The 27,410-nt window shown below is 40.1% G+C and overlaps 4 protein-coding genes across 5 annotated transcripts; 2 read left to right on the top strand and 2 right to left on the bottom strand.

Moving 5' to 3' along the window:
- Nucleotides 1-252: 252 nt before the first annotated feature.
- LOC102707283 (plant intracellular Ras-group-related LRR protein 6) lies at nucleotides 253-7,719 on the bottom strand. Of its 2 annotated transcripts, none has more exons than XM_006648095.2 (23): nucleotides 7,628-7,719; nucleotides 7,337-7,396; nucleotides 6,928-7,040; nucleotides 6,416-6,479; nucleotides 6,071-6,207; nucleotides 5,702-5,788; nucleotides 5,304-5,379; nucleotides 5,101-5,175; nucleotides 4,908-4,977; nucleotides 4,747-4,824; nucleotides 4,600-4,660; nucleotides 4,433-4,511; nucleotides 3,680-3,770; nucleotides 3,378-3,438; nucleotides 3,208-3,278; nucleotides 2,979-3,046; nucleotides 2,521-2,658; nucleotides 2,300-2,404; nucleotides 1,572-1,696; nucleotides 1,401-1,497; nucleotides 1,171-1,245; nucleotides 985-1,040; nucleotides 253-671 (listed from the first exon to the last, which is right to left on the bottom strand). In XM_006648095.2, the coding sequence occupies exons 3-23, from the start codon at nucleotides 6,990-6,992 to the stop codon at nucleotides 593-595; spliced, it is 1,758 nt and encodes a 585-aa protein (XP_006648158.1). In that variant the 5' UTR covers nucleotides 6,993-7,040; nucleotides 7,337-7,396; nucleotides 7,628-7,719; the 3' UTR covers nucleotides 253-592. The 2 variants fall into 2 exon arrangements, with proteins under 2 accessions (XP_006648158.1, XP_040376841.1); XM_040520907.1 differs by having other exon boundaries at nucleotides 6,928-7,035.
- Nucleotides 7,720-8,154: 435 nt separating this feature from the next.
- Nucleotides 8,155-10,194, top strand: LOC107303708. The gene is made up of 3 exons (XM_015834055.2): nucleotides 8,155-8,244; nucleotides 8,517-9,395; nucleotides 9,488-10,194. Exons 1-3 carry the CDS (start codon nucleotides 8,209-8,211, stop codon nucleotides 10,034-10,036), a joined length of 1,464 nt encoding a protein of 487 aa, XP_015689541.1. The 5' UTR covers nucleotides 8,155-8,208; the 3' UTR covers nucleotides 10,037-10,194.
- A 1,567-nt stretch (nucleotides 10,195-11,761) lies between these two features.
- LOC102706725 (ABC transporter F family member 3) lies at nucleotides 11,762-17,325 on the top strand. Its single transcript, XM_006648093.2, has 18 exons — nucleotides 11,762-12,038; nucleotides 12,572-12,787; nucleotides 12,970-13,159; nucleotides 13,423-13,631; nucleotides 13,724-13,882; nucleotides 14,188-14,316; nucleotides 14,383-14,484; nucleotides 14,634-14,780; nucleotides 14,989-15,051; nucleotides 15,192-15,238; nucleotides 15,327-15,386; nucleotides 15,553-15,635; nucleotides 15,741-15,835; nucleotides 16,205-16,291; nucleotides 16,465-16,552; nucleotides 16,709-16,794; nucleotides 16,929-16,991; nucleotides 17,073-17,325. Exons 1-18 carry the CDS (start codon nucleotides 11,817-11,819, stop codon nucleotides 17,190-17,192), a joined length of 2,166 nt encoding a protein of 721 aa, XP_006648156.1. The 5' UTR covers nucleotides 11,762-11,816; the 3' UTR covers nucleotides 17,193-17,325.
- Nucleotides 17,326-25,003: 7,678 nt separating this feature from the next.
- On the bottom strand, nucleotides 25,004-27,349 carry LOC102702449 (methionine adenosyltransferase 2 subunit beta). Its single transcript, XM_006649127.3, has 6 exons — nucleotides 27,068-27,349; nucleotides 26,652-26,811; nucleotides 26,189-26,376; nucleotides 25,908-26,031; nucleotides 25,579-25,709; nucleotides 25,004-25,349 (listed from the first exon to the last, which is right to left on the bottom strand). Exons 1-6 carry the CDS (start codon nucleotides 27,290-27,292, stop codon nucleotides 25,218-25,220), a joined length of 960 nt encoding a protein of 319 aa, XP_006649190.3. The 5' UTR covers nucleotides 27,293-27,349; the 3' UTR covers nucleotides 25,004-25,217.
- Nucleotides 27,350-27,410: the final 61 nt, after the last annotated feature.

Here is a 27,410-nt window from a genome sequence, read left to right as displayed (position 1 = left end):
TGCAAGCTGATTTCTAGTACATTGCATTACCAAGGCTTTGCATTTAGCAGGCCGGAAACAAACACAAGTGCACCAAACGTGAAGGGACTATGCTCGGACAAAAAAAAGGGAATCCACTGGCATTGATAACCGAGTTCAAATCGATGCAGTCGACGACACTTGTGATCAACGAGACGAGACGAGACGAGACCGAGACCGATTCCAGCACGACACATATGGATACCAAAACATCTTATCTTATATATAAACTGAAAAGGAGATAGTAGTATTTATTATCCTTTGTGGCGGCTGACAATTTCTCCGATGAAGTACACGCTTCTGCTACACATGCTGAGGAGTTTACACAGCCATCGTGGCAACAATAATCCGTCAAAAAAGAGTCGAGAGTATAATCCAGAGCCATCACAGCAACAATAATCCGTCAAAAAAAGAGATAGAAGAGAATCACAATAATCCACAAAAAGAAAGAGAGAAGGTAGACAAGCGAAAATTAATGGGTAAATGGAATCCGGGAAAAAGGTAGGGTAGCTGCAGCACATAGAACGGAACTGACCAAGAAACATCCTGCGGCATATAAGTCGCACCAGCGCGTTTATTCAGCTGCCGGTAGCTTTTCTTTCAGATACTTCAGAATTGCTTTCGTTCCTCGCTCCAGCAGAGTCCGCCGTATGCTGCAGAGCAACCAACAGGAGGCTGAATGATTTTTCTGCCGGTGCACGTGTCAACCGCAACTTTTCAAGCCTTCTTTGTTTCATATTATTCTAATTATGCCCTGAGAGATCAGGGCATCGCAATGGTTTCCCTTTTAATGTTCTTTCCCATGTAATTACGAATTATATGTTGAAGGGCATTGCAGAATACAATGGTTATGCACGATGTATTAATCTGCACTAGCATAGTAATGCATCGATCCATGTGAATTGTGTTTCTAGTTCAATGTATGCATTCAAGCAAAGGGCTCAACAATTTGTTCATAGTTCTTACCTCCTAAGGGGATTTCCATCAAGTTTCAAGACTTGCAGGTTAGGCTCAAGCAAACCCTGCTCAAAATAGTGTCCACAAAGAAGATTAGATATTTCAGTGAGAATTTGAGAATTGTACAACTTCAAAACAGTACTTTCAGTTGAGGTCGGTGCAACCAATACACCATCATTAAAGCCAATAACTTACCAGCTCAGGTGGGAGTGTTGTTATATTGTTGTCCGACAGATCAAGCTCAGTAAGAGAAGTTAGATCTTTGATACCCTGTTTATGTGCAGCGGATTCAGCAATAAGCAATTAAAAAGGGCATGCACCATTCAAAACTTTCTAAATGAACTTAGGCTTCCAAGATTATAATATTATAAAATGAAAAACATTAATAGAAAATGGGAAAATAATCATATTCCTCCAGTATTTACCTCTGGCACAGTTGTAAGATAGTTCTGACTCAGATCAAGAATACGCAGTTGTTTTAGGCCCAATAAACCATAAGGGAATCCATGGAGTTTCATTCGTCTGCTCATACATAGAGAAAAAGAAATAAGCTTTCTTAGAACAACGATATTTAGATGTTCTGCATATGTTCCAACCTTAGGTAGAGTTCCTGCAGGTGTGGTAATGCAGAAACCACAGAGGGTTCAGGTAGCGAAGACACATTGCCACTTAAATCCAGCACTTCAAGTTTAGACATCGCCTCAAGATCAGTGGCCAATATCTGCAGGAAAAACGAGTGTGTTGCAAAATCATATATTAGCATGCAGGGTTAAGGATGCTAGCTATTGATAAATGATCACTCCTTTCGGTGAAGTGTCATTCCAACTCTTGGAAGTAGGAACAAGAAATACATGCAGCACATTGCCTAAAAAATAGAACATTGTCTAACATGTCTTCGCACAGGAGAAAATATTAACTACAAATATGGTATTGAATCTAAGAAAGTATTCAAAGAAAAAACGTGACAATCCCTCTGAAAAAAATGCAATAATGTATAACGACTTGCATTTTAACATAGCAAGTTAGATGGCTTATAATTATGTGAGACCCCGCCCCGCCCCCTCCTTATCAGAGCTTTATCTTGGAAACATTTACTCTAGTGGATAGTCCAATTATTCTGAGTGTTGTAACATCTAAACCAAAAACTTCAATTTCAATAATCAACATTGATTAACTTCCAGAGATGCATCAAGGAATCATGAGTCAATACCAAGACATTTGCAAGATTACCTCTTAAAGAGGGAAAATAAAACAGATAGCAGCATTTGATTAAAAAAATATACGCCAGAATACAAATAAAAGGGTATCAAGTCCATTGTATTACCTCTGCCAAAGGGTTGTTGTCTAGTTTTAACAAAGAAAGGTTAGCAAAGGAGGAGATTACTGTGCCAGGCCACCTTTTAATTTTGTTATTAGAAAGAATCAAAGACTGAAAAAACAGTACATTAAAAGGAGTTAGTAATTACATCAAAACACCTTTTATCTCATAAATACCATGGAATTGAAGTACAACATGATCAATATATCCATAATTCAGAAACTCACTTGAAGTGATGAGCATAATGACAACTCGTTTGGCAGAGCTTCTATTGAATTCTTAGAAAGATCTAGTTTTATCACGTCATCCGTCTCCCATGCTGCAGGTGGTACACTGGTCACACCAAGACCACTCAAGTCCAGTTCCTGATGTTGCACTATCAAGTTAAGGGCTATTGTTGAAAAAAATTGAAACGATCATGGATTATTTCAGGAGGCTCCATAAGATCCAATGGCCAAGACATTTATTTTGGCATTGGTAGTCATGAGAATACATTGAAAAGTCGACGAAGTTTCTTTTAAACAGAAAAGCAGAAAGAAACACATGAATCAGTTACTCTTTTGGCATGAATGATGTGATCCATTAATGGTTCCATATGAGGGTGAGTTAGCTCCTTTTAAAAAAAGGATATTAAAAGATCTCTATCTTATGATATGAAAATATGCTGTCAAAATAACTAAAGTACCTTAGAAGATAAAGATAATCGTCTTGCTGCAGCAATTTGATCATCTTTTGTTGGAGTGCTTCCAGATCCTGATGCAAGAAAATATGTGCATGGAGAGTTCAAGTTATCATGGAATGGTTCTCAAATCACAAAAACAGAAGATGTGGCAAGCTCAAAGCAGACAATGGCACTACAAAATACATCATTATGTAAAACAAAGTGAATGCATTGATTTAGTGTTTTCAGATACCTTCTTCATCAGATGAAAGCCGACTGCGCAGATACTTTAACAATGTTGTTGTTGCTCCAGAAACCAAGGAACTGGTAACCAAAATGGAACACTATATTATTATGCTAGCATCCATGTTTAGAATCTTGACAACTGCTTAGCAAAAGAGGAGAATGGAATGGTCGCCATACCTCCGTAGTGTCCTCATAGGATTGCCAGTAAGCAGAAGCTTTCTCAGGGTTGTCATTGTACCTTGAATATTGCATGCCAAAGCATATTTTAGTGTGTCCATAATTTGGAATGTTCATGAAGATAGTAGCACACTTGCATAGAGTACTAAGTATATACACCCATGAAAAAAAAAATCATTCGTATGGCCTATCCAGTACATAGAGACACATAAAATCATTTCATGTCACAAAATTTCAGCTAACCAAATAGGAAAACAACAGTTGCATCATGGAGAGCAGCATTGCGCAGTAGGAAAACCAACCTAGTTCAGCAGGCAGACCAGATAATGAGTTGTTCGATAGATCAAGGAACGAGAGCTTTAGTCTACAAGCCCCAACAGGATACTCCTTTAGCTGGAAAAGTAGCATATAATCAGAAAATAAAAGAACGATCAGAATTGAACTTATTTTTTGTACAATGTTCTGTTAATTCTAGCAGAACTGGCTGCAAAAGTTGTAGCTCAATGTTTCAACATTGGAAGTTTATTGCTGTCAAGGCCATCATAAAGTAATAGAAGGGATCGATATTTACACCTTCCGGCATTCCTTCTGAACATGTAAGTAGCATTATTAAGAACGCAAAAACATACTGTAGTGTCAGCCATCTAAGAAAACTGGCAGGATTAAACAGGTCACACTATGGATGGTGGGAGTGGCTATGGTAAATCACATGTGGTTCACACGTGCATTTCATCCTGAGGTAAAAGCTCTGGGAAGTGGAATAATGTCAAGGGAGCAAAACATTCATGAAGCTCTCTGTAACTAAAAAGTCATATATGGAGTGTAGCATAGCCATCCCGAGATGGTTTACATAAAAAAGGCATCATGTTAGAATAAACAAATGTTGCATTGATTTTTTTATCATACAACTACAAATTTGGTGTTCCAGAAACAAAGAAATTAAATTAAGAACCTGTCTCCCGGTATCCAGATTTTTAAATGGTGCAGAATAACGAGAGTCAGGGAACAATAGCCTATCAAATTAGCAGTATTCGTGATAATAAATGGAGTAAGACCTGATTAGAGTGCAGATCAAGTATTCCTAAGCTCGATAGCATGCCAATATCCGCTGGTATGGACGACAACAAGTTATTTCTGGAACATAGAAATACAAATAGAGTGAAGATGTCCTGTTTAGAAATAAGAGCACAATAAATAAGTTTGTCCAAAATAGATAACTAACCCAATATACATCTCAGCTAGAGAAGAACAGTCCTTTATGGAAGAAGGAATAAAAGTTATTTCTGGTATAGAAAAAACAGAAAGCCATTAATGTTAACAAACACGAATAGTGAAATAGCACATGTAATAGTATGGTATACTGACTTACTGTTCTGATGTAGATCCAGGCGAATCAGCTGTGAAAGTGCACCAATACTATCCGGGATGGTAGTCAGCAGATTCTTTGCTGTAAGGATTTGAATGTTAATCTCAGGTAGAAACTCAAGGAGATCACATAGGTTCAACATTCTTTTTGGTAATATGGCATACCAACATTCATCTCTGTAAGCATTGTCCATGACATAAACATCTTCTCTGATAGCGTCACAAGTTTGTTACCCTGAAATTTTGTAATATTTTTCCCAGCAAAAATTTTGTAATATTTGAAGTTTTTTAGAACAAAAAAAAGCAGCAAGATAATATGATAGACTCAGCTTTGACATTCTCTATAAGGATTATATACCTCCAGGTTCAATCTGCTTAACTTGGAACAGCCAACAAGTTCATCTGGTATCATGGATATGGTGTTGTTTGACGCCTACAGGCAAGGCATTACATTAGGACAGATTATGAACAGGGAAGCTATGAAAAGGGAAATTGTATATATCTTCATCAAACCAAGAAAACCTTATGGTTAAAATAAGAAATACATCCATGGAAGCTTACATTGAGTTCTGACAACTCCAGGCATCTGGCAAGACTAGCTGGGAGATCTGTAATGCGATTGTTTGAGCAGTTAACCCTGGCAACAAGCCAACAACGATGCATCAAATCGCATGAATATAGAGTCTCAGATATTGCTTCCAATTTTGAAACATCATACTATTTGTCAACACTTTTACATCCAAAATATGTGGAGATGGTTTTAGAAATATGAATGGTTGAATTTTGTTACTCAGGGTATCATCAATTCTTTATACAGACCTCACTATTAATGTACAGTGTCCACACAAGCATACCGCTAAGGGCCAGCGGTCTTCAAAATGCACAAACTGAAAAGTGTGCTAGATTGTTTTAACAGTACATTAATGGAATCAATCAAAAAAGGTACATAAAAGACATACTTGACTAAAGCGGTTGCGAAGCCAATCTCTTCGGGCAAAGCATTTATTTGATTAAAAGATATATCCAATGATTTTAGCAAAGGAAGGCTGCATTGAAAAGAGTCATAAAAAATTCAGATGATATTAAAAGGCCACAGCTAACGATGTAAATTACTCCCTCCGGTCACCAAAAAAAGTCATTTTAGACATTGAAACCGTCTTGAAACTGAAAACTTTACTGGTAATTTTTATCGCAAAACATTTGAAATCTTGATAGAATGATAACATATGAAAATGGTTTTGAAGGCAGTGACTTCAAACATGTCCAAAAATGAAATGTTTTCATGACCGGAGGAAGCAGTAAATAATTAATTGTAGTCCAGTGCATACTCTCCAATAGCTGCAGGGAGGGAAGAAATGTTGTTGTGACAAATGTTTAATACAACAAGGGAAGACAAATTTTTGAGGTCTTCCCTCAGCACTTCAAGGTTGTTATGAGCCAATATGAGCTTTTGAAGATCAACTCCCTGAATCACAAAAGAATAAAAGAAACAATATGAGCTCATCTTTTGAAATTTTAATTCTACTAATTCTACTAAAGATAGAATTAAAATTTCAGGTAGGCAAATATACATTGCAAAAGAATAAAATTTCAGGTAGACATAAATTATCTTTATTGAAAATCCTTGGTTGTGAAATATGTAGAGCGATAGAGGAAGTGTTGATTTGCTATACCTCCCACCATTTCTCGTCCTGGGTGCCAGTGTCCAAGTTGTTGTACACCTCATTCGGTACCTCCCTAGAGAAACAGCAGGCAGACATTAAGAGGAAGAGCAAAGATATGTTTGCCATAATTAGTTTTCTTAGGTTAGAAACGGCGAGGCCCTCTCCCCTTCCATTACAAGCAACATAGTAGTAATTTGAGTAGTCAAATAAAAGCATACTCCATGGAGAGTCGGCTATTAGAGATGGTATAGTCGTATCTATATATGCCTTTTGAGGATGTTGTTGAAACCAACCCGGCATTATATGGCTACACATATGTATATATGATGAGATGTGTTTCCAATTCTTTGTTTCTACATGGTATCAGACGTCCGGGTGTACTCCCTTCCCTAGCGCCGCAACTCACCTCCGCTTCTCTTGCGCACGCCGCCACCTCTCTCTGCCCGTCGCATCACGCCTCCTCCCGGCCGTGCGTCTTCCGTTGGCCGCATTGAGGTCAACTGAGGGGGTATTGAGCTCACCTGAGGGATCGATTGGAGAGGTTGAGGGAGCCCGACTCCCTTGCTGACTTGAGGACCCGCTCCATGCTCCCTCCCCTTCCGCCTCAGATCACCATGGCCGTCGTCTCACTGATCTGGCACCGCACCCCCACCAGAAAACTAGTTATATACCTTTTTTTTCACATAGACATTAAGGTGGCTACATAAGATATGCAGATACTGCAGATTCTTGTGTTATCAAGATTTAAAAGGACCCATATAAAATTCTAGGCCAATTAGTTCATATATATATATATATAAAAGATAATAATACAGTGCAAATGATTCTGTATTTCAGAGAATAGTGCAGTTCGAACTTCCAAGGTTGCATGTTGCATCTTATGAACATAAAGTAAACTGGATGAATAGAGGGAATAACAGAATTGCTTACCTTCCTCACTTCTGGTGAAATTATTGGGATAAGCTAAAACACTTGCTAATGTGGGAGCACCTGCGAGACAAAATAGTCAAATAGTTAATTCATAGTACATACATTCTAGTAAACTTACCCTGCAAAGCAATTTTTAATACCTTTTTCACTAAATCATGCCGTATATATCAAACTAATTCCGCCCCCATCAATAAACAACACATCAGAGTAGTACGATTCACCGAAACTTGAATGAATCGATCGCATCACAGGAAGGAGGGCATTGGAGATAGGCAGATGCCCACAACGTACCGTTACTGACGATGAGCGCAAGGAGACGGTGGGTGACGGTCAACCCACGCGTCGAAGGCGGCGCTCCACTCCTAGAGCAGCAGCGGGTCGGCGGTGCGCTCGGGATGAGGCCTTGCCCGCAGACGGCGCCGAGCGAGCGGGCGAGATCGGCGGGTGGGCTCTAGGTCGACGTCAGGATCTGGGAGCGGGATGGACTCCGCGAGCACCCGGTGGAGGGGCCGCGGTGGAGATCTGCAGAGCGCGGTGGAGCGGCGGCGGCGTCGGTCGCAAGGCCCAGTTCTTGCCACAGTAACAGGAGAGGAGGCCTAATCGGAATCCCCGGCGGTAATCGGAATAGTAATCGCACCCTCTCGCTCTCCCCCGGCGGTAATCGGAATAGTAATCGCGTTCGAACTAGTGTTTGTCAGAATAGGATTCAGATCCAGGCGGGCAGTCTCCACTATATATACAAAGCCCAGACAGTTGTCTGCTGATTACATCTGAAACCTGACTTGAGTATAGATTGATTGATTAGAGAGTTGCCTGTCGATTACATCCGAAACCTGACCTGAGTATAGATTGATCGATTGATCGGAATAAACATGAAGAGAAAAAAGGGTCGTCGTCGTCCACGCAAAGTGAGCATCCTACCTTAATCTTCTCACGATTGTCTTTTCGCTTGTATTTGCTTATGGGTCAAAATTAAATTTAGTTGACTTCAAGATTTTTTATCTTTTAACTTTGATATTTATATCGCTGTAAGCATACATATAAAAGTTTTGTCCTGTAAATATGTCAATCACCCCTTTATTGTTCTCTTCCTTGATTAATTTGCATATCTCTACTCGTGTTTGACAATCGATGGATGCTCTGGATATATGTGTCTAATTTAGTTTGATAACTGATGCAGAAAAAATCAGCTGTGAATTTGAGCGAATTGCCCAACGATGTTTTGCTTGACATCCTTGAGAGGGTGGACACACCTGATGCTGTCAGAACCTGCTTCCTCTCCAGGAACATGGCCACGCTCCCCCGCTTGCTCTCGCGAGTTGCGGTGGACGTCGATTCCTTTGCATCTAGGGACGATTCCTTGCCACAGAGAGATTTGGTGCGAAGGAACGGCGCCGTGGCGGATGCAGTCAACACCGTCCTCGCTTCTCGTGATCCACGATGCTGTCTCCATGAGATCAAGCTGAGATTCTACTTAAAATTCTATGACTGTCTATCGATCGGCAAAGCTGTTGCCCAGGCTATGTCAGAACATAAGATCGACATCATTGAGTTTACCATCTTGACAGAGAAGGGGAGTCTTGAATGCACATCTGATGATCGGTTCTACTATCTGAAACAGTTTAACAGCTTCCTCGGTGCTTGTCCAACTGTATTTGCTGGCCTCACTCGTCTGGACCTACAGAACTTGTGGTTTGGTGAATCAGACATCCCAAACATCCTCCTCACCTGCGAAAAGTTGGAGTCTTTACGCCTGTACAGCTGCAAAGCTGCGGATGAGAGTGTGTTGCGAGTAGAACACCCTCACCTTGTTGAGCTCCAGATCGCATATGGGAATTTCGAGACGGTTCAGCTCGTGGATCTACCGAAACTCCAAAGGATGACTTGTCAGACCTGGATCTCTTATCAAGATCCATTGGTTTTTGGTCACACTCCATGTCTCTCCAATTTGAGCCTCACTGACATTAGTATGAGTTGGCAGGGCAATCTCAGGTTAAGTAGCTTCCTTGCTAATGCCCCTACCATACAAGTCCTTAATCTCAACTTTCGAAGCGAAAAAGTAAGTAACCTTGTCACTCTATATACGTGCTATCCTATCTTTCTCACTAAGAAAACTCTGCAACTTAATCTGGTTTCATAATTTGTTTGCAGATCTGGGTCGTGCCAGAAAGCTCAAAGCTGCTACTCCCAGTGCTGAGCCAGCTGCAAAGTATTACCTTAGTTGACCTTCCCGAAGGATGCGACATTGCATGGACAATGTTCATCCTGGAAGCAGCACCCAACCTGAAGGAACTATCCATCACGGTGCGGGATCATTGGTGCACGATGGTGAGGGGCAAGGAGGAACGAGAACTGCATGGTTACTGCAAGAAAGCAAACGTGGAGTGGGAGCCATCCGTGGCTAATCTGAAGCATGAGAACCTGGCTAAGCTCACCATCTCTGGCTTCCAGCCAAACGAAAACTTTGTAGGATACATCAGGCGCGTGATGGAGGCTGCATCTAATCTGAAGCAGATATTCCTACATGACAGGAATGTGGATAAATGTTGTGCTCACTTGGATCCTGAGATCGTGAAGGAGGTTACGCCGTCAAGGTATCCACGCACCATGGAGGAGCAGGAGTTGCTCAAGAAGGAGATGACCGAGAGATTGGAGTCGGAGGGGATGGATTTATCTGATGTAGTTCACTTCCAGTCCTAACTGTCTTGCCATGCAGTTCCATACTTCAACTGTAATGTTTCTCTTTTTTGGTTTGAGGAATGTCTACATCTGTACACATACATTTCCCCTTCTTTAATCTGTTTACTTTCATTGTGACATAAATGTAAATTTCCATTGTTTGATTAAATATCCATTGTCTGGCAAAGTTACAGTTTAAACATTCATTTTCATAAGAACGAACTTACGTCATCATTGTTCGTCCTCTGACCGCTCTTTGAACTCCGCGTGTGTAACCGTTTATGCAACTCATCAGTGGTCCAAATAATATATTTACAAATAAAAAATAATTTATAAATAAAAATCATATATATGTTTTTAACGACTAAAAATAAATATTAAAAATAAACTTTAATAAAAAACTATAAAATTAACTCTAGATTTAAGGTTAATAATCACCGGAGGCTGGACACTCCGGACGCCATCAGAACCTGCATCCTCTCCAACAAGATGAAGGCCAGCCTCTCCGATCGACTGCAAGACGACAGCTCACGCCATGGCCGCCCAGAAGAAGGGACGCCATGAATTCACTGCTTGTTTGGATTTGTGTACTCAGAGCTTAATGTATAGTGCTTTAGTTTGTTATTATTCTACCAAATTATCGATAATTTTTTTCAGGAGTATATCTTCCCCTCGATTTTACATAAATAATCCACTTTCTATACACTAAGGTAGAGAACCTGCCACCCACCAACTCTGCTGTATATTTTTTTTTGCCCAACTACTTCATGTACTTAAATAATCCTGCATACCGGTTCTATCTTATTTCATCTCTAAATGCAGCTTTATTATAAAAACGCATTATATCTACAGGGTCAAACTGTTCTAAAAACATCACAATTGATATGTATAATTCATGTTTAGTCGGCGCAAAACACGTCTACAAGGGCCTATTTATGACAAATCCAGAAAATACAATTTGGAAATTTTTTCACATTGTCCCTACTCTATTTTGTTTACTTACATTCGTTGCAAAATCTTGTTGCTTAAAAAATGTCCATTATCTTAAATCTTAAAGAATTACACAGTGCTGGTGATTGAACTAGGAGGTCCTGGCCTCTCTAAAAATATAAAAAACAACTATTGTCACAAAATTACAAGGGAATCATTTATTTTTCACAAGTCAGGAGGTCCATTGATCAATTAGGATGGAAAAATCATCGCTGAGCATCCACATAAGAAAAACATGTCGGATGTAAATATTTACTTTTCATAAGCTAATGCAATTCCATTATCGTTCTACTCTCTCCATCATAGAGATAATTTTCACGAACACATGTCATGATTTATTTTTAAAATCCCTTACTACCTCCGTCCCTAAATATTTGACGTCGTTAACTTTTTAATGCACGTTTGACCATTCGTCTTATTCAAAAAAATTACATAATTACTAATTATTTTTTATCATTTTATTTATTGTTAAGTATACTTTTATGCATATATATATAACTTTACATATTTTACAAAAAGTTTAAATAAAATAAACGATCAAACATGTATAAGAAAAAGTCAACGACGTCAAACATTTAGGGATGGAGGGACTATATCGCAAGGCTTCTAGAAGTTTAACATTGGACCTAGAATTCCAAAATCAGCATGGTCCTAAACAGATTGGGCCGCCTTGTCCAAGCAATTAGGGCCGGCCCACATGGAGACAGCCAACAGCGTGTGCATCAATCAGGACCGTCCATCTCCGACTCCGAGTAGCCCAACCCTCCTCTTCCTCTTCCTCTCCCTCTCTGTTCGCCGTCGCGAGAGAAGGATGGCGGCGGCGGTGGCGGCGGCCAGCATGGGGGTGGTGAGGGAGGTGCTGGGGAGCGACCTCGTCGACGAGGTCGACCAGCCCATCATTGACTACATCGCCAACGTCCTCGCCGACGAGGACTTCGACTTCGGCGCCCCCGACGGCCACGGCATCTTCCACGCGCTCGGCGACCTCCTCATCGACGCCGGATGCGTCGCCGACGAACAACACTGCCTCGAGGTACCACTCCCTCCGCCTGTTGATTTTTTCCTTTTTGCTACTGCGCTTTACTAGAATCCCCTCCGATCCGATCGTCGGGCTAACACTACTAGTCTGCTTGCTGAATTGGGTAGAGCTTCGGTTGATCGATGCTGTAGTAGAGGTGTTATGGCTTATATCATGTATCCCTTTTTGTATGGCCACTTCTCAATTCTCATATACTAGATTGCACTATAGGTTGTTTGATTCGAGCAATTTGTGTATGTATCGTCCATTTAAGAGTTTGACACGTCTTCTGTGGATTCCATGTGTTTAGAAAACCTAGTTAATATTCGGTTGCCATCAAATTATAGTGCACCGATAGTCAAGTTTAATCACCACTCATGTTTTCTTTAATGTTCTATTACATCGGCTTGTTTCCTTAATTTCTTTTTTACGTCATGACAAGTAGAGAGTGGTAAGAACGATATTGAAGTGCTTTCCATTCAGTGGGGAAATGAGGAGGTGGTAGATTCTGATTCTGATTTAGTATTTTTCTTTCCTTTTTGATATAGGTCTGCAGTAAGCTCTGTGAAAAATTTGGAAAGCATGGTCTGGTGAAACCTAAACAAACTATGCGAAGCCTTGCCACACCTTTACGTATGAATGAGGGAATGGATGATAAGGTTGCCCCCAAAAAACAAGCTGATGTATTTGAGGGACCCTTGCTATCATCACGCGACAAAGCCAAGATTGAACGGAAGAAGAGAAAGGATGAGAGGCAAAGAGAGGTAATATATTCTCTATTTTGCCAATTAGCTAAGAAAAAAAAAGTAGCAGTGGAAATAATGCTTAGACAGTTAGAATATGGTTTGGCTTTTTTACTTTTCTATTGATGAAACTGCATCTGCTGCCGGAAATGCATTCTTTCCTGATTATACCTTGCTGCACACCGTCCTGTTTGTTGGTGCAGGCTCAATACCAAATGCATGTTGCTGAAATGGAGGCGCTTAGGGCTGGAATGCCTCCAGTATTCGTAAATCACAATAACTCTGGTGGCCCAGCTGTTAGGGATATCCACATGGAGAACTTCAATGTTACTGTTGGCGGTCGTGATCTTATTCAAGAGTGCACTATAACACTTGCTTTTGGAAGGCATTATGGTGAGTTACACAGCGCAAATTACTTCTTGAGCCATGGTTCACTTAATATCTATCATGAATAGCTTAGGAATGAGGAATGAGACATTCATAATTGCATACTTCAGTCTCATATATCTTTGTAATTCTTTTCTATGCTTTACCCAGAACCCAAAATTAAATTGCAGAAATGCCAACAAGTATACCTATTAGTTGCTCAAATTTTTTCTATATGAGTTGCCATTTTTTTTATCCCAATGATTTAGATAATCTCCATATGCATTCAGGTCTTGTTGGAAGGAATGGTACAGGGAAAACTTCTTTTCTTAGAGCTATGGCGATGCATGCAATTGATGGGATTCCCAAGAACTGCCAGATATTGCATGTTGAGCAAGAGGTTACAGGTGATGACACAACAGCTTTGCAGTGTGTTCTGAATGCGGATGTCGAACGGGTTCAACTTTTGCAAGAAGAGGCCCATCTGGTCCAACAACAGGTAGAAAAATGTGGAATTAACATGTTAAGATATTCTCATTGTTTTACTTAACCATTCTGTTGGTTTGCTAATATTTTGCCAATTCTGTGCAGAAAGATCTAGAGTATGAGGCGGAGTTTGAACAGAGCACGTCCAAGAGCAAGGGTGGTCTTGACAAAGATGCTATCAGCAAGAGGCTTGAGGAGATATACAAGCGCCTTGAGTTTATTGATGCTGATGCTGCAGAGGCTCGTGCAGCATCAATTCTGGCGGTCTGTTTCTGGGCATTCAGTGCCTATCAATTTTTCTTGCTTGTACAATTTGTACTTTGTAGGAAATTGCTTTTATTTCACTTCCAAGTTTCTCATAGTGGTTACCTTCATTGCATACATAGCATTCATTTTGTTATCAACATATTTCTAACAACAAATAATCCTTAACCCAGTCTATCACATTTTGTCACTGGTTATTGCATGAAATTGAACATTTCATAACACATATCCTGATTGTTCCAGTATGATATGCCCTTGTCATGTACACACTTTTATTATGCTCTGATTATTGGAACCTTTTCCAGGGTCTTAGTTTCACTCCTGAAATGCAACGCAAACGCACAAAACAGTTCTCTGGTGGATGGCGCATGAGAATTGCTCTAGCACGTGCATTATTCATTGAGCCTGATTTGTTGCTACTTGATGAGCCAACAGTAAGTTTAAAGTATGAATTTGTTTCTTCTCTTGCTGGCACATACTAACAGAATAACATTTTGCAGAATCATCTCGATCTCCATGCCGTGTTATGGTTAGAGACATATCTGCTGAAATGGCCAAAGACATTCATTGTCGTATCACACGCTAGGGAGTTTCTTAATACGGTATGTGGTATGATGATTACGATCACATCATATCATTATGAAGGAGCTGATTCTGACAAAGTCTACTTAATTCATATGTAGTATACTTGCATGTGCATTTTTTCTCTCGTCACATAAATCACTCAATGCTGATAGCAAGAAATTCTTAGGTCGTCACCGACATTCTTCATCTACATGGTCAAAAGCTACACGCTTACAAAGGTGATTATGATACATTTGAGAGGACAAGGGAGGAGCACCTCAAGAACCAGCAGAAAGCCTTTGAAACAAATGAGAAGGCCAGATCCCACATGCAGGTCAGTCTTTGTTTCTACTTTCTAGCAAGTACCATAACCCAAAAACAGTTCTTTGATAGACTTAATTAAGTTCAGAAGAACTGTTGGTCTAGTCTAAAGCTAAAATTCAAAAATTATTTTGACTCTCTGAAAATTTTTCTACTACTATTTGCAACTAAATCCTTATGGAAAGATGAAAGCGAAGTTTACTGGTCTATTTTCTGTGTAGGCATTCATTGACAAGTTCCGTTACAATGCAAAGAGAGCATCACTTGTCCAATCAAGAATCAAGGTTACTTTTCCTGCTCACATCCCCCATCTCTCCATGAAATGACTACAAATCCAAAATTTCCTTTGCTATTTTCACTTAACAGAATGTCCAGTTATAAATTTAATATGTGCCTTAATATTTATTTATCTGTATTCACTCAGGCATTGGAGCGAATGGAGCATGTTGACGCTGTTGTCAGTGATCCAGAGTATAGCAGCTTCCAATCTGTGGTCTTTAACTCTTTATTCTTTAGTCTGCAATCAGCTTAGACAGTTACCTGAATAATTCTTTTGCAGCTATAAATTCGAATTTCCAACACCAGATGACCGCCCTGGACCACCAATCATCAGCTTCAGGTTTCATTTCTAATATCTTTTGTTTCAATGTTAACAAAATTTGTTCTGCAACCATGGTTTTCTTGTTCTTTGGCTTCCAACTGTATTTTCATTTCTTTCTAACTTTCTCATTAAGACATAGCAGTTAGTTATACATTCTGAGATATGTTACGATCTGTTTGTGCAGTGACGCGTCTTTTGGTTATCCTGGTGGCCCCATCTTATTTAAAAACTTGAATTTTGGTATTGACCTGGACAGCCGCATATCAAGTATGATTCTTTACTTCTCTCATCTTGCTAACAGAGAATTATATCTAGTACTTCTGGCAGTGTCTCTTCCAATTTGTTCTGGACTCATGTTTGCTGTTGTTCCAGTGGTTGGTCCAAATGGCATTGGCAAGTCTACTATACTGAAATTAATATCTGGAGATCTGCAGCCAACTTCAGGGACAGTGTTCCGCTCGCCCAAGGTTTTTCATCATTCTGAAGCTATAATCTTGATGTTTCACTACTGTATAGCATTACTCATATTACATTAAATCCAAATTGCATGATTGCACAGTTTTTGCATGGAGGGCCCTAGTAGTTTTGTAATGAGAATATGAGATTCTGGAATTTATATTGTCCTGCTTCTGTCAAAATATTTTCATGTTTGTGTCAATGCTATTATTGAATTTAACAGAGAACTCAGAACCTGGACCCTGGTAGTTGTATTTTGCCTTTATATAGTTTGGCCACTTGCCAGTGATAAAATTGTTTTAATATAACTGTTTATTGCCAGAGTTATATCTGCTACCTCTTACTTGTAGCTTTTTTTTTGTGTGTACCGTTTTTTACAGGTCCGCATGGCTGTATTCAATCAACACCATGTTGATGGGCTTGATTTAACAGTGAACCCCCTTCTGTACATGATGAGATGCTATCCTGTAAGTTCAAGCATCAGACTTCTCTTTCTTTTTCATCCAATAAGAGATGTTAGGTTACACCATGAATTTCACACGGTGTACAGCTCAGTGAAAGCATGGTCTGTTTGGCATTTAACATTAATGCAAGTTTCAGTTGTAATACATTAAAAAAATGTAGTATATGCTCTTTGCAGGGTGTACCTGAACAGAAGCTGAGGGCACATTTGGGTTCCTTCGGTGTTACAGGAAATCTTGCCCTCCAACCTATGTACACTTTATCAGGTAATGACACAGTGTTTCATAGATGTCTTGAGCACATTAAAGGCTGCACAATGTCTTTCTCAGTTTCATGAGAACTGTATTGTCCTTGCCCAATGATTCATCTGCTCATAGAGTCTTAAATTTGTCAGTCCTGATTCAAGCATTTTACATTTGCAGGTGGTCAGAAAAGTAGGGTTGCATTTGCAAAGATCACCTTTAAGAAGCCACACATTATTCTTCTTGATGAGCCTTCTAACCATCTTGTAAGTGAACAATGCTGTCTTTCTCCTGTGCAGCTATCCTTTTTTTTCCTAATGGTTGGGGAGGTTCGGTAGGCGGTAGCAATGATGTAACACGTGAGGATAAGAAAAATGAAATTGTGTGTCTGTTGTTGCAGGATCTGGATGCAGTGGAGGCGCTTATCCAGGGGTTGCTCGTTTTCCAGGGAGGAGTGCTGATGGTAACCTGAGATTGATCGTCTTGTTGTAAAGCTGATGAAGTTAGGCACCGTTGTAACCAACTAGTGGCTTGTCTTTTACAGGTGAGTCACGACGAGCATCTGATAACGGGGAGCGTGGATGAGCTTTGGGTGGTGTCGGAAGGCAGGGTGTCGCCGTTCGGAGGCACGTTCAAGGATTACAAGAAGATGCTCAAGTCTTAATCTACTCTAGACTCTAGACTCTAGAGATTGATGGATGATACATACAGGCAGACAGACAGAGAGAGAAAGGCACCAACATCTGTATCGGTGTACCAAATCGTCCTTGATGTTTCTTTCGGATTTTTCCTCTGAAGTTGTACTTGTGCTCTTTCCCCTGGCAAGATGGAAACGAAAGGCCGCAGAGGTATCTGCAACCAAAGGGCGCGTTCGAAGCTGACTAAGCAACCAGTCTAATCAGCCACACGGAAAACGAAGAAAGTCATGATTAAGTATTAGCTTTTGTAAACTTGAAAAATAAATTAATCTGATTTTTTAAAACAACTTTTATATAATTTTTTTTATAAAAAACACACCATTTAATAGCTTGTGAACCGTGCTCAAGGAAAAAAATTACCCTTGTTGGTCAGTTGGGAACGGGCCCAAAAGCTGGTTTATTTCAAATCAGCGTCAGCTGGTACGCTGAGATTTTTCGACACCACATAAAATCAGACGAGCCTATAATTAATTAAGTAAAATAAAATCATATGACTTTTCGAGATTTCTATATAGAAATTTTTTACATGAAACTTTAATTGTTCGAAAAGCTTCTCACAGAATACGGGATAAAATTTATCTTATGAAAGGGTTCTTATGATTAGATTGGTTTAGAAAGAACCAACTTCTTGATCTGAAAGAGTTTACTGTAGCTAGAGGTGATAATGGACGAAGGCTCTTGAACCATTTCTCAACCCTATTTTTCACATTTGAAAACTTTTAACTTAAATAAACCTGTAAAATTTTAATCGTTCTTCTCCGGCCAAGAGAGTAGGTCAAAATTCAGGCAAGACACGAACAACATCTATGGGCTTGGGCCGCTAGAGTTGTTCGAAACAAAAAGGAAAGGGTGGTTGCTTCATTTCGTGGCCTCTAGAACTGAGAGGAGTGGAGTCGTGAGCCCCGCTTCGACTTCCGCCTTTGACCCCCCGGCACGACGAAACCCTAGCCTTGCTTCGCGGATCGCCGGCGCGGCCATGGAGAGCTGGGCAAGCTGGGTCGGCGCCAGCGTCACCTCCGCCTTCTTCGCCTCCCTCGAGCGCTGCTCCTGCATCAACCTCTCCACCGACGACGACGACGACCCCCTCGCCGACGCCCACGAGGCCAAGGACCGCCCCCTCATGCTCTCCGACGCCAACGCCCATCCCGCCCCCGCCCCCACCCCCGCCGCCGACAAGGACGACAAGCTCCCTCCCGTTTGACTCGCTACTGCCAGTTAGTAGTACCGCCATGACTTGCCATGTGTCTTCTTCGCGTGTTCCATTTCCACCTCTGCTCGCTCGCTCGCTATTCGCTACTACCTGCTATCTTTAGCATTTCTTTGTTACAACCCAACCATGTGCCTTCCCTTATCTTGCTATGTGCATCCCCGACCGACTGTGAATATCGTATCCGTGTGCCTTTTGTGTTGTATAATCGATATATCTAATGAATCAATTGCTGCTATCTTGTGATCATGCCATGTATCGCCCCTGTGGGATCCATCAAACTTCCATATAGTCATTACGGAAGCACTATTACTTGTCCACTTCCATTCCCGTGTGGGATCCCCTGGTCAATCTAATGTTTTGGTTTGGTTTATATAAGTATAAAATCTGTTACCTAAATGTGCCATACAAGAATTAAGAAATTGTTGCCATGTGAGTTCGCAGATGCAGATGACCATGCACTGTTTGCTCAAGTTCCCAATTCAATTCTTTCAATGACTTGTTTTTTAGTTAAAATTTGTTTTCTGCTAGTTACCTCATGGACTTGGCCACACAGCACATGACTCAGCTTTAGTATTACAATTTGCATTTCTCTCTTAAATAAACATTCGCAAAGCTATGTGTAGTTGACACTACTGATTGGATCAGTTCAATATTTGATGGGTTTATGCAAGTTCATTTGGCTGTGCATTTTTCCAAGTAGGGATTGATTTTCTGAACCTATTTGTAGTCCCACAGCCCTTTCGATAACCATGTGAGTTATTGTTGCTTGACTTTTTTTATGGGGTCAACATACATGGATAACTAATTATGAAGAGTTGAAGGATTTGAGGTCTGTTTCATGCTTTCCTTTCCATTTCTTCCCTGAATGCCTATCTTTATAGGTCTGGAGTTCCCTTTTGTTGGTTTATGCCTATAGATGAGTGTGGCACCATTTGTGGCAACCTAATAAACCTTGTGCATTCCATATCTTGTTACGTCTCCAACTGTGAATATCATATCAGTGTGCCTTTTGTACTGGATTGCTATTTCCATCCATGACTTGCTGCTATCTTGTGATTATGCAATGAATTGCTCCTATCCATCAGCGTGTATCTATCATTACACAATGTGTATTCATCACCTGCAATCTTGTGATTATGCAATGAATGGATTGGGGAGCAATATTACTTGTTTAGACTCCCATTTGCATGCAGCGTACGGGATCCCCTGATCAATTAAGAAATTAATTTCGTTATGTTTCGGTCTAGTTTGTTTATATAAAATTATAAAATCTGGTGATATGTGTGCCTTCCTTGTGCCATATAACAATTAAGAAATTCTTGAATTCTTGTCTAATTACTTAATTGTTCTATTTCATGATGACATGGATTGTATTCTGTTTTGGTAAATTTTGTTTTGTGCTAATATTTTACTTGGTTACACACAGTTCATGATTTGTTTGTTTTCAGGCAACTTCAGTATTACATTTGCATATCTTTAAACATTAACGAACCTATGAATAGTTATCACTACTATTTGCATTAGTTCAGAATATGATGGGTTTGTGGGAGTTCATCTATCTTGTGCATTCCAAACAGGGCTTGATGTTGCAAACCTGTTTGTAGTCCCATGGTCCTTTCAATAACCATGTAAATTATGGTTGCTTGATTTTTTTTTCCTTCTGTGGTCGACATGCATGCATAACTAATTGAGACCTAACTAATTATCAAGGGCTGAAGGAAAAAAATAATTATGAAGTTTGAAAATTGACTTTTTGTCTAATGACTTAATCGCTCTATTTCATGATGACATATGGATTGTATTCTGTTTTGGTAAAAATTGTTTCGCGCTAAGATTTTACTTGGTCACGCAACTCATGATTTGATTGTTATTAGACAACTTCAGTATTACATTTGCATTTATCTTTAAACTTTTAATGAACCTATGGATAGTTATCACTACTATTTGGATTCATTCAAAATATGATGGGTTTATGCGAGTTCATCTATGTTGTGCATTCCAAACAGGGCTTGATTTTCCAAACCTGTTTGTAATCCCACCGTGAGTTATGGTTTATTGATTTTTTTTTCCTTCTGCGGTCAACATGCATGCATAACTAATTGAGACCTAACGAATTATGAAGTGTGAAAGGAAATTAGGTCTGTGTTATTCATTTCACTTCTTCCCCAAATACATATTTGAATAGGCTTGGAGTTTCCTTTTGTTGGTTGATGCCTATAGATGAGTGTGGTACTGTTTCTAATAGTCAGCCCTTATCACCGAATAGGGTGCTGAACTGCTGATTTCAAAACAACTATGCTTGCCATGAAACCTCATAACAAGCTAACAGAAACTGTGCCTGCTTGTTCTTATTCCATACTGGTCATGACAGAAAGAAATGAGATCAGTAGTACTGTTTTCCTCAACAGAGTTCTGGAACCACCACAGTGATCAGCATTCTTGTGAAACCAGAATCTTGTGTTTGCTGAAACTGAGCTGATGTGCTGATGACAGCAGTCGATCAGAAGCAGCTATTCATTTTTTCCCCCGTGAATACGGTCAGAATCATTTGTGACCGGAAAGAGATGATGTCTGCATTGCTGGTGACAGAGGTGTTGCCATGCTGTTGATCACTGGTTCCCCTTGTTGTGTTAGGGCGCAACGTGATGGAGGAGCAGACGCGGCGTTGGGAGGCTCCTGTCTAAACTCTCAACCGTGCAATGCCCTTCAATGTGAAGTTATGTCACTGTCGTCATGTTCTGCTCTCTTTTATTTGTGTGTGCTGTACGCCTGGTCTCACACCTCACCTGGCTCTGATTATGCCTGATGCTAAATCGTACATTTGTACTGACTAGTACTATGATAGAATTGATTGTTATTAAGATTTTTAATTGTCCTGGCTGCCCATGCGTTGGGGTTGATAATTAGTCGCATTTCAGACTTGCATTTGTATGTAAGCTTCAAGTGAGCATAGCGAAAATTTTCATTGAAGGTCTTGCCTGACATACTTGCCTCTCGCTATTGTAATGTTGTTGATGATCTGCAAATGCTGAATGTAACTCTCTCTTGCTTCGAATTTATTCTCTTGCGTTTCGTTCATAACAAAATGATAAGGCAAGGCAATCCTGTTCGACTTGTCTGAAGAATTAGAAGCGCTCCGAAGATTAAGAATGTGCTTGGCTGTAGGCAATATGCTCGCTAGCTGCCACTGTGCTCTTGATTTGCTAAGGCAACACGTTTTGCGTAATGGCTTGATGGACATGTTCATTCGGTACGGTCTCAAGGCGTAGGAAAACTGTTTGTAACGACCACCAGATGGCAAGTATCTATTTCGGATCACGAGCCTTTGCTTTGACCCAGCAAACAAACATGACAATCGCTACTTTCGTTCAAAAATACTCATCGCGTCCTAAAATAAACCAATATTTTACTTTATACTACTATGATTGACTTTTCTTCTTATTAAAAAAATCAATTAATATTTTTATTTTTATTAGATGATAAATTATGAATATTACTTTACATGTGATTAACTTTTTTAAATTTTTTTAAAAAATTAAATAAGATGGATGGTCAATCGCTGGACACGAAAACCGAAAGTTTGGTTTATATTGGATCAGACTTACTAGGTTAATATATTTTAGGCCGGAGGGGTTACTAAAATTTTTAGGACAGACCAAGGGAGTACTGCTGCAGCTCCCGTCACTGTAGCTCGAGGAGCTCTGTAGATTGTAATGGCTACCCTCCTACCCGTGCTGCCAGTACAGACCTGAGACTGAGAGCAGTGAAAACTTCTGCTTGAAGATGCATGCGGGTCGATCGATCACTGACATCCACGTGAAACAAATCACTAAACAAATGCAGCTACGTACCTAATCGCCTGTCTCTTCAGCGAGTCCTCCGGGAATTGCTCACCAATTTGCATCAGCTACTACTCCATGCAAGTATACATGCTCTAAATTCTTACATAAACATGGACAGATTTTAACCAACCAGCCAGAGCCAGAGGGAGAAAAAGGAGAGGTGACGGGATAATAGAGAACGTGTGCATGAAAAAGGTCTCCAGATTTTCTCGTGTCAGCCGTTTAAACACGCACGAGCTTTTAATAATAGTGTTCATCCTGAAGTTGGTACTATCCCTGTCTTTTCATTTATCCTCATGCTCATAAACTAAAATTTAAATTTTAAAATCTAAATTTAAAGTTAATTTTAGGATTACTTAATCGTAGTTTATTTTTTAGATTTTTTAACCCATAAATTATTTTTTGACATTAATAAGTTGTTTTGCTTATATTTAATTTTTGCGAAACAATGAGGCTGACATGTCTAACTTGCTTTCAGCTTGTGATGGAATCCTTTCAACCACCACAAGATAATGCACACAGCCAAGTCCAACTGAGATACATACACCTTGATTTAATTTATAGCACAGACAATCTTGTTCACATCAGTCAGCCTTCAAATTTCAATTTATGCTACAGCACATCCATCCATCTTATACACCATTTCTATACACAAAGGCTAAAATTACTCTTAGAAAAAGAACAAAATAAAAAGGTGGGGCTAAGATTGCTCTTCGCAAAAAGAACTAAAAAGGGGGTAACACTACAAAGGGAAGTACAGCATCAGTACTTAACATCTATGAGGTGTGTAATACTATGAAACATCTCTGGCTAAAATTAAGCAGATGGATGCTGCATCATTCACCTGTATTGGAGAAGCTGATGATCATGGCAGCTCAGCTCATCAGTTGTGGAGAGGGTTTGGGCCCTGAGGAACCGTTCTTCTCGAGACAGTATACTTCTTGCCACAGATGCTGTCGGCGTTGGCGAAGATGGCTGCTGCTTTTTCTTGAGAAGGAGCTATGGTTGGACTTGGAGGAAGCTCATGGCTTCTGAAACCACTGACAGCTTCTTCTCTGAATGTTGTTCTCCTCAAAGCAAAGCTTGGGATTGGCAAGTGTGACATGACAAGCAGCAGGAACAGAATGCAAGAGACCAGGTGCTGCTTGGAGAACCTCCTCATGGCATAAGCCTCTGTGTTTGTGTGTGTGTGTGTGTGAGAGAGAGAGAGAGAGAAAGAGAGGCAAGGATGGAATGGTTTTAATATGGATTTAGGCAGGCAGTGTCAATGTCATGTTCCTGTGGGGAGGAGACAAGAATGACAAGAAGTAGAGCTTATGATCCTACATCCTATGGTCCAGTTACTCTGAATAGATGATAATGTGTTTGGATCACTGAAAATTTGGCATGTGGAGCCCACTATTTCATATGGACTGCAATGAAATATCCAGCCTCGTCTTCTTGCCAACAACTTATAACATAAGTGAAATTTGAGATTTACTTAATTTTAACGTTGATTTTAGGTTTTTTTTACCATATTTATTTTTACAACATTTACTTCTAAATCACTAAGAACACTATAAAAAAGTGTCACCCACAAACCATGTTCTTTTGGTCAGCTGCATGATTTCTGTAAAGACAAGTTATCTATAGAAGGATTCATGAAACTCATGTCGAATAAAGAAATGCCTAGAGTGAACAGAGATTATTGACAATCTTGTCTGTTAGGGGCAAGAGTCCTTGCATGCCACTATGTTAGGCTGCTCAAGCAAGCATGCCACTTTGGAAAGGTGATGACTTCTGGCTTTTTTTACCCCAAAACAACCCTACATTAGACTAGCAATGGATTCCATCTGCTGGAGATCTACCAAAATGGGTGTTCAGACAGTTCACTGATCTTTCTAAAGATTGCCGGAACCAAAACACAAATGTAAACTACAAAGCACTGGCTTTAAGTCATTCAGCCCCTTTTACTGCCGGGCCGAGTCACTATGTGTTTCAGCATGTAAACCTCAATATCTCTGCAAATGGCATGTTACATTTCTACTCCAAGTCGCCGCAGATAAGAAAAGAAAATGTTACTCCAATTGATGTATGTCTGTCAAAACGAGTGACAACCCTGCTGGTTCATTAATAATGCCCTCACATAGCAAGCAGATTTAAGAGCAATTTATTATAAGCAACCAATCTACTGTTGATTAGCAATTGCTGCTTTAGCTGGAGATTGACTGGAATTCTACTAACCATCCACTGACTTATTAATATGGATGCTCACCTATAGATGACATTCAGTGATGCTATGTGCACACCTCATGCTTTGATGTGAGAATAAATGTCCATGAGTAGCTACAGGAACAGGATGTGCTCAATTTACTTGATGCTGTACCAACAAATGTAAAAGTTAACTACTGCAACCATAAGAATTCAAAACTTCATTGGTATCAGTTTAGCTTTTTTACTTACCTGCATGAGGTGATGTAGAACTAGAGCCTGACACAGTTTTGATGCAGTCAGTCTTCTGCATGTTCGAGGAAGCTTCTCCCAGCAGGATTGCAGCAAAGTCCAAGTTGGTATGCCTACTTTTGCTGATATAAGGTTTAAGCACATGATCCAATGCATGCCTGAAGTAGGTGATGGCTCTAACTAGCCTTAAGTACAGCTTTACAAGCTTGATTACTTGTAACAATAAACAATGCGGTACAATAGAATTATAGACCACTGAAAAGGAGTATAAAATGATAGATAATTTTATTCCGATGTATATAACCAGACGGTAATACAAGATATTGATGTTGGATGAATGCTATATCTCCTTTTTCACATCGTCAAAAAAGTTACATATTTCACATACACTCGACATAATTTGCCATTGTTCAACAAACTGAAAGTGGCTCTTTATCTCACACGCTTTCACATACAAATACAAGCAACCCTCTTTGGCAACATGAACAAACAAAGTGTCATGTGCTAGCTTCTGCAGCAAGGGTAGCTCTGACTCCATCTTGAAATGAAATTGGTTTGATACCAAGCATTTGGGTTAGTTTGGTGATATCCATGGATATGTCTGGTGGAGAAACCACGCCCCGGTCAACCTGAATAATAAAGTAAAGAGTCATAGCAATGCACGGTACTTAAACTGAACTCACTGATCAAGCAACGAATAAATAAAATTAGGAAAGGCTAGTCCCATTTGTGTTGCAAAGATCATAATTGTAAATTGTATATAAATAGGAAATAATTATGTCTTAGACTCTCGATGGTGAGTTGGTGACAGGCAAATATGCATGCTTGATTACTATGACCCACGGAGAAGATTAATACCGATGAAGCAGATACAGATTTGATGATAGAATGACTGTATCCACGAACATCAGCAACAGATTCAGCCATCTGCAGTCTTGAGACCCTATCTGGTCCACCGACATTGAGAAGTACCTGAATAGCTTTGCCATCTGCAGCATGTGCTTTGATGTCAGTGCCTCAGTCGCAATGGAGCCAATAAATGAGAAATAGAAAGCATTCATTGAGAGGGAAAAAGTTTTAAAAAGTGTCAAATAAAAAGACAAAAAATGTTTTAGGAAGAATTTGTAAAAAGGAGCATTTTTCGTCGTGAAATTAAATAACATCCTTGTGTGGTAACATTTTTATACCTGCTAACCATGATTTTGTCAAAGACAACACTACATCCACCATATCTTTTACATAAACAGGGCACCGGAATTCATCATTAAAGAATTGAACCTGTTGGCCTTGTGAAAGAACACTATCCATCCACTGCATACAGAGGAAGAACCTTTTTAGTCAGACAATGCAATCTATGAGGTGTGTCACTCCATCATGTATGATTTTTATTTCTGAACAACTATGACAAGACTAAAATTTTAACTTGCTTTGAGGAGGAAGTACTGTTGATTAGCCATTTTAACCATACCTGAATGGGGAGAGATTTTGCAACAGGAGAAAGTGTTTGTGGCCCATAAATAATACTGCTTCTCAAAATTGCATAGTTTGAGCATTGTTCAATAATGAACTTCTCTGCAGCAACTTTAGATTTTCCATACATGTTCACTGGCAAAGTCTCATCCTCCTCTTTGTAGAAGGATTTTACTCCCTCATAAACTGGTAGCACAAGATAGTGAATCAGTGAGATCAAAATGTGGAATTCCTACACATATTGGATACTATACAGACCAAACATCTATAAATTAGCAAGTACGCTATAAACTCTTGAGTTTTCTTAGGATCCTTGGTGTCTCTGGCTAAGCTTTTAAACAAGAAAATGAAACTTAGGCAGTTAATTAGCTAGGTGAGTTATGCTTATATTGAAAATACAATATGAATGGTTGCAGAATAGTTTGGATAACATCAAATTGTCAAGGACGAGAGCAGTCTACCTTGATCTGTTGAGAGATGGATAAGAAGAGTGCTATCATTCCCAAAGCTTAACAACCAACTGACAAGTGATGAAGGCACATTGGTAGCCATAGCAGCAGCAGGATCCGTTTCACATTCCCGAGGTACTGAGATCGCAGCACAATTCACAACCACATGTGGCTGAACATGGTAATTAAACTCATTAAGAAAACAATCAAGCGATTTGTCACATACATTATTTAGTACTTAAATCACTCCAAGTTTCGACCAAACTGGATACAGCAAATTAGCTTTAGATAATTCTAGCATTTGCCCAATGAACTATAAACCGATAAGGAATGCACGGATTTCGTCAGACAATTACACAATTTTGTCAGACATCCGCACGCACATTTGAACTACTAATAGTAACATCGCAGCTCCAATGGCGAAGTACCTGGCCGAAGGACTCGGAGACGGCGCGGAGGCCATCGCCGGGGGAGCGGAGGTCTACCCGGAAGGCGCGGAGGCCGGGCAGCGCGTGGAGGAGCGGCCGCGGCGGGGCCTCGCGGTGGTGGGTGAAGGCGACGTCGACGACGCCGCCGGCAGCGAGCGCGGCGAGGAGGTGCTGGCCCAGGTAGCCGTTGCCGCCGACGACGAGCACGCGCCTCCTCTCCTCCATCTCTCTCTCTCTCTTTACGACGGGAGCGCGAGATCTGCAGCCCAGCTAGGCTTCAGTTATTGCTGTTGCTACGTATTACGTAATCCCCACTTGAAGGCGGAAACGTATTCAATAACTC

Source organism: Oryza brachyantha, chromosome 2 (genome assembly GCF_000231095.2).
Source record: "Oryza brachyantha chromosome 2, ObraRS2, whole genome shotgun sequence".
Classification (NCBI taxonomy): domain Eukaryota; kingdom Viridiplantae; phylum Streptophyta; class Magnoliopsida; order Poales; family Poaceae; genus Oryza; species Oryza brachyantha.
This window is presented reverse-complemented; position numbering and strand designations above follow the sequence as displayed.

Bases quoted from the DNA above. Each gene is read 5' to 3' on its own strand.
- LOC102707283 (XM_006648095.2), bottom strand. From the start codon at position 6,992: ATGGAGCGGGTCCTCAAGTCAGCAAGGGAGTCGGGCTCCCTCAACCTC. The intron at 4,978-5,100 runs GTATATAATCCT...ACAAAATTTCAG, and splicing joins TAAGCAGATTGAACCTGGAG to GGTAACAAACTTGTGACGCT. The intron at 3,771-4,432 runs GTCTTACTCCAT...CTACTTTTCCAG, and splicing joins TTGATCTGCACTCTAATCAG to CTAAAGGAGTATCCTGTTGG.
- LOC107303708 (XM_015834055.2), top strand. From the start codon at position 8,209: ATGAAGAGAAAAAAGGGTCGTCGTCGTCCACGCAAA. The intron at 8,245-8,516 runs GTGAGCATCCTA...TAACTGATGCAG, and splicing joins GTCGTCGTCGTCCACGCAAA to AAAAAATCAGCTGTGAATTT. The intron at 9,396-9,487 runs GTAAGTAACCTT...ATTTGTTTGCAG, and splicing joins TCAACTTTCGAAGCGAAAAA to ATCTGGGTCGTGCCAGAAAG.
- LOC102706725 (XM_006648093.2), top strand. From the start codon at position 11,817: ATGGCGGCGGCGGTGGCGGCGGCCAGCATGGGGGTGGTGAGGGAGGTG. The intron at 15,052-15,191 runs GTTACTTTTCCT...GTATTCACTCAG, and splicing joins TTGTCCAATCAAGAATCAAG to GCATTGGAGCGAATGGAGCA. The intron at 16,795-16,928 runs GTAAGTGAACAA...CTGTTGTTGCAG, and splicing joins ATGAGCCTTCTAACCATCTT to GATCTGGATGCAGTGGAGGC.
- LOC102702449 (XM_006649127.3), bottom strand. From the start codon at position 27,292: ATGGAGGAGAGGAGGCGCGTGCTCGTCGTCGGCGGCAACGGCTACCTG. The intron at 26,812-27,067 runs GTACTTCGCCAT...TACCATGTTCAG, and splicing joins TCTCCGAGTCCTTCGGCCAG to CCACATGTGGTTGTGAATTG. The intron at 25,350-25,578 runs GTATTAATCTTC...TTTATTATTCAG, and splicing joins AATCTGTATCTGCTTCATCG to GTTGACCGGGGCGTGGTTTC.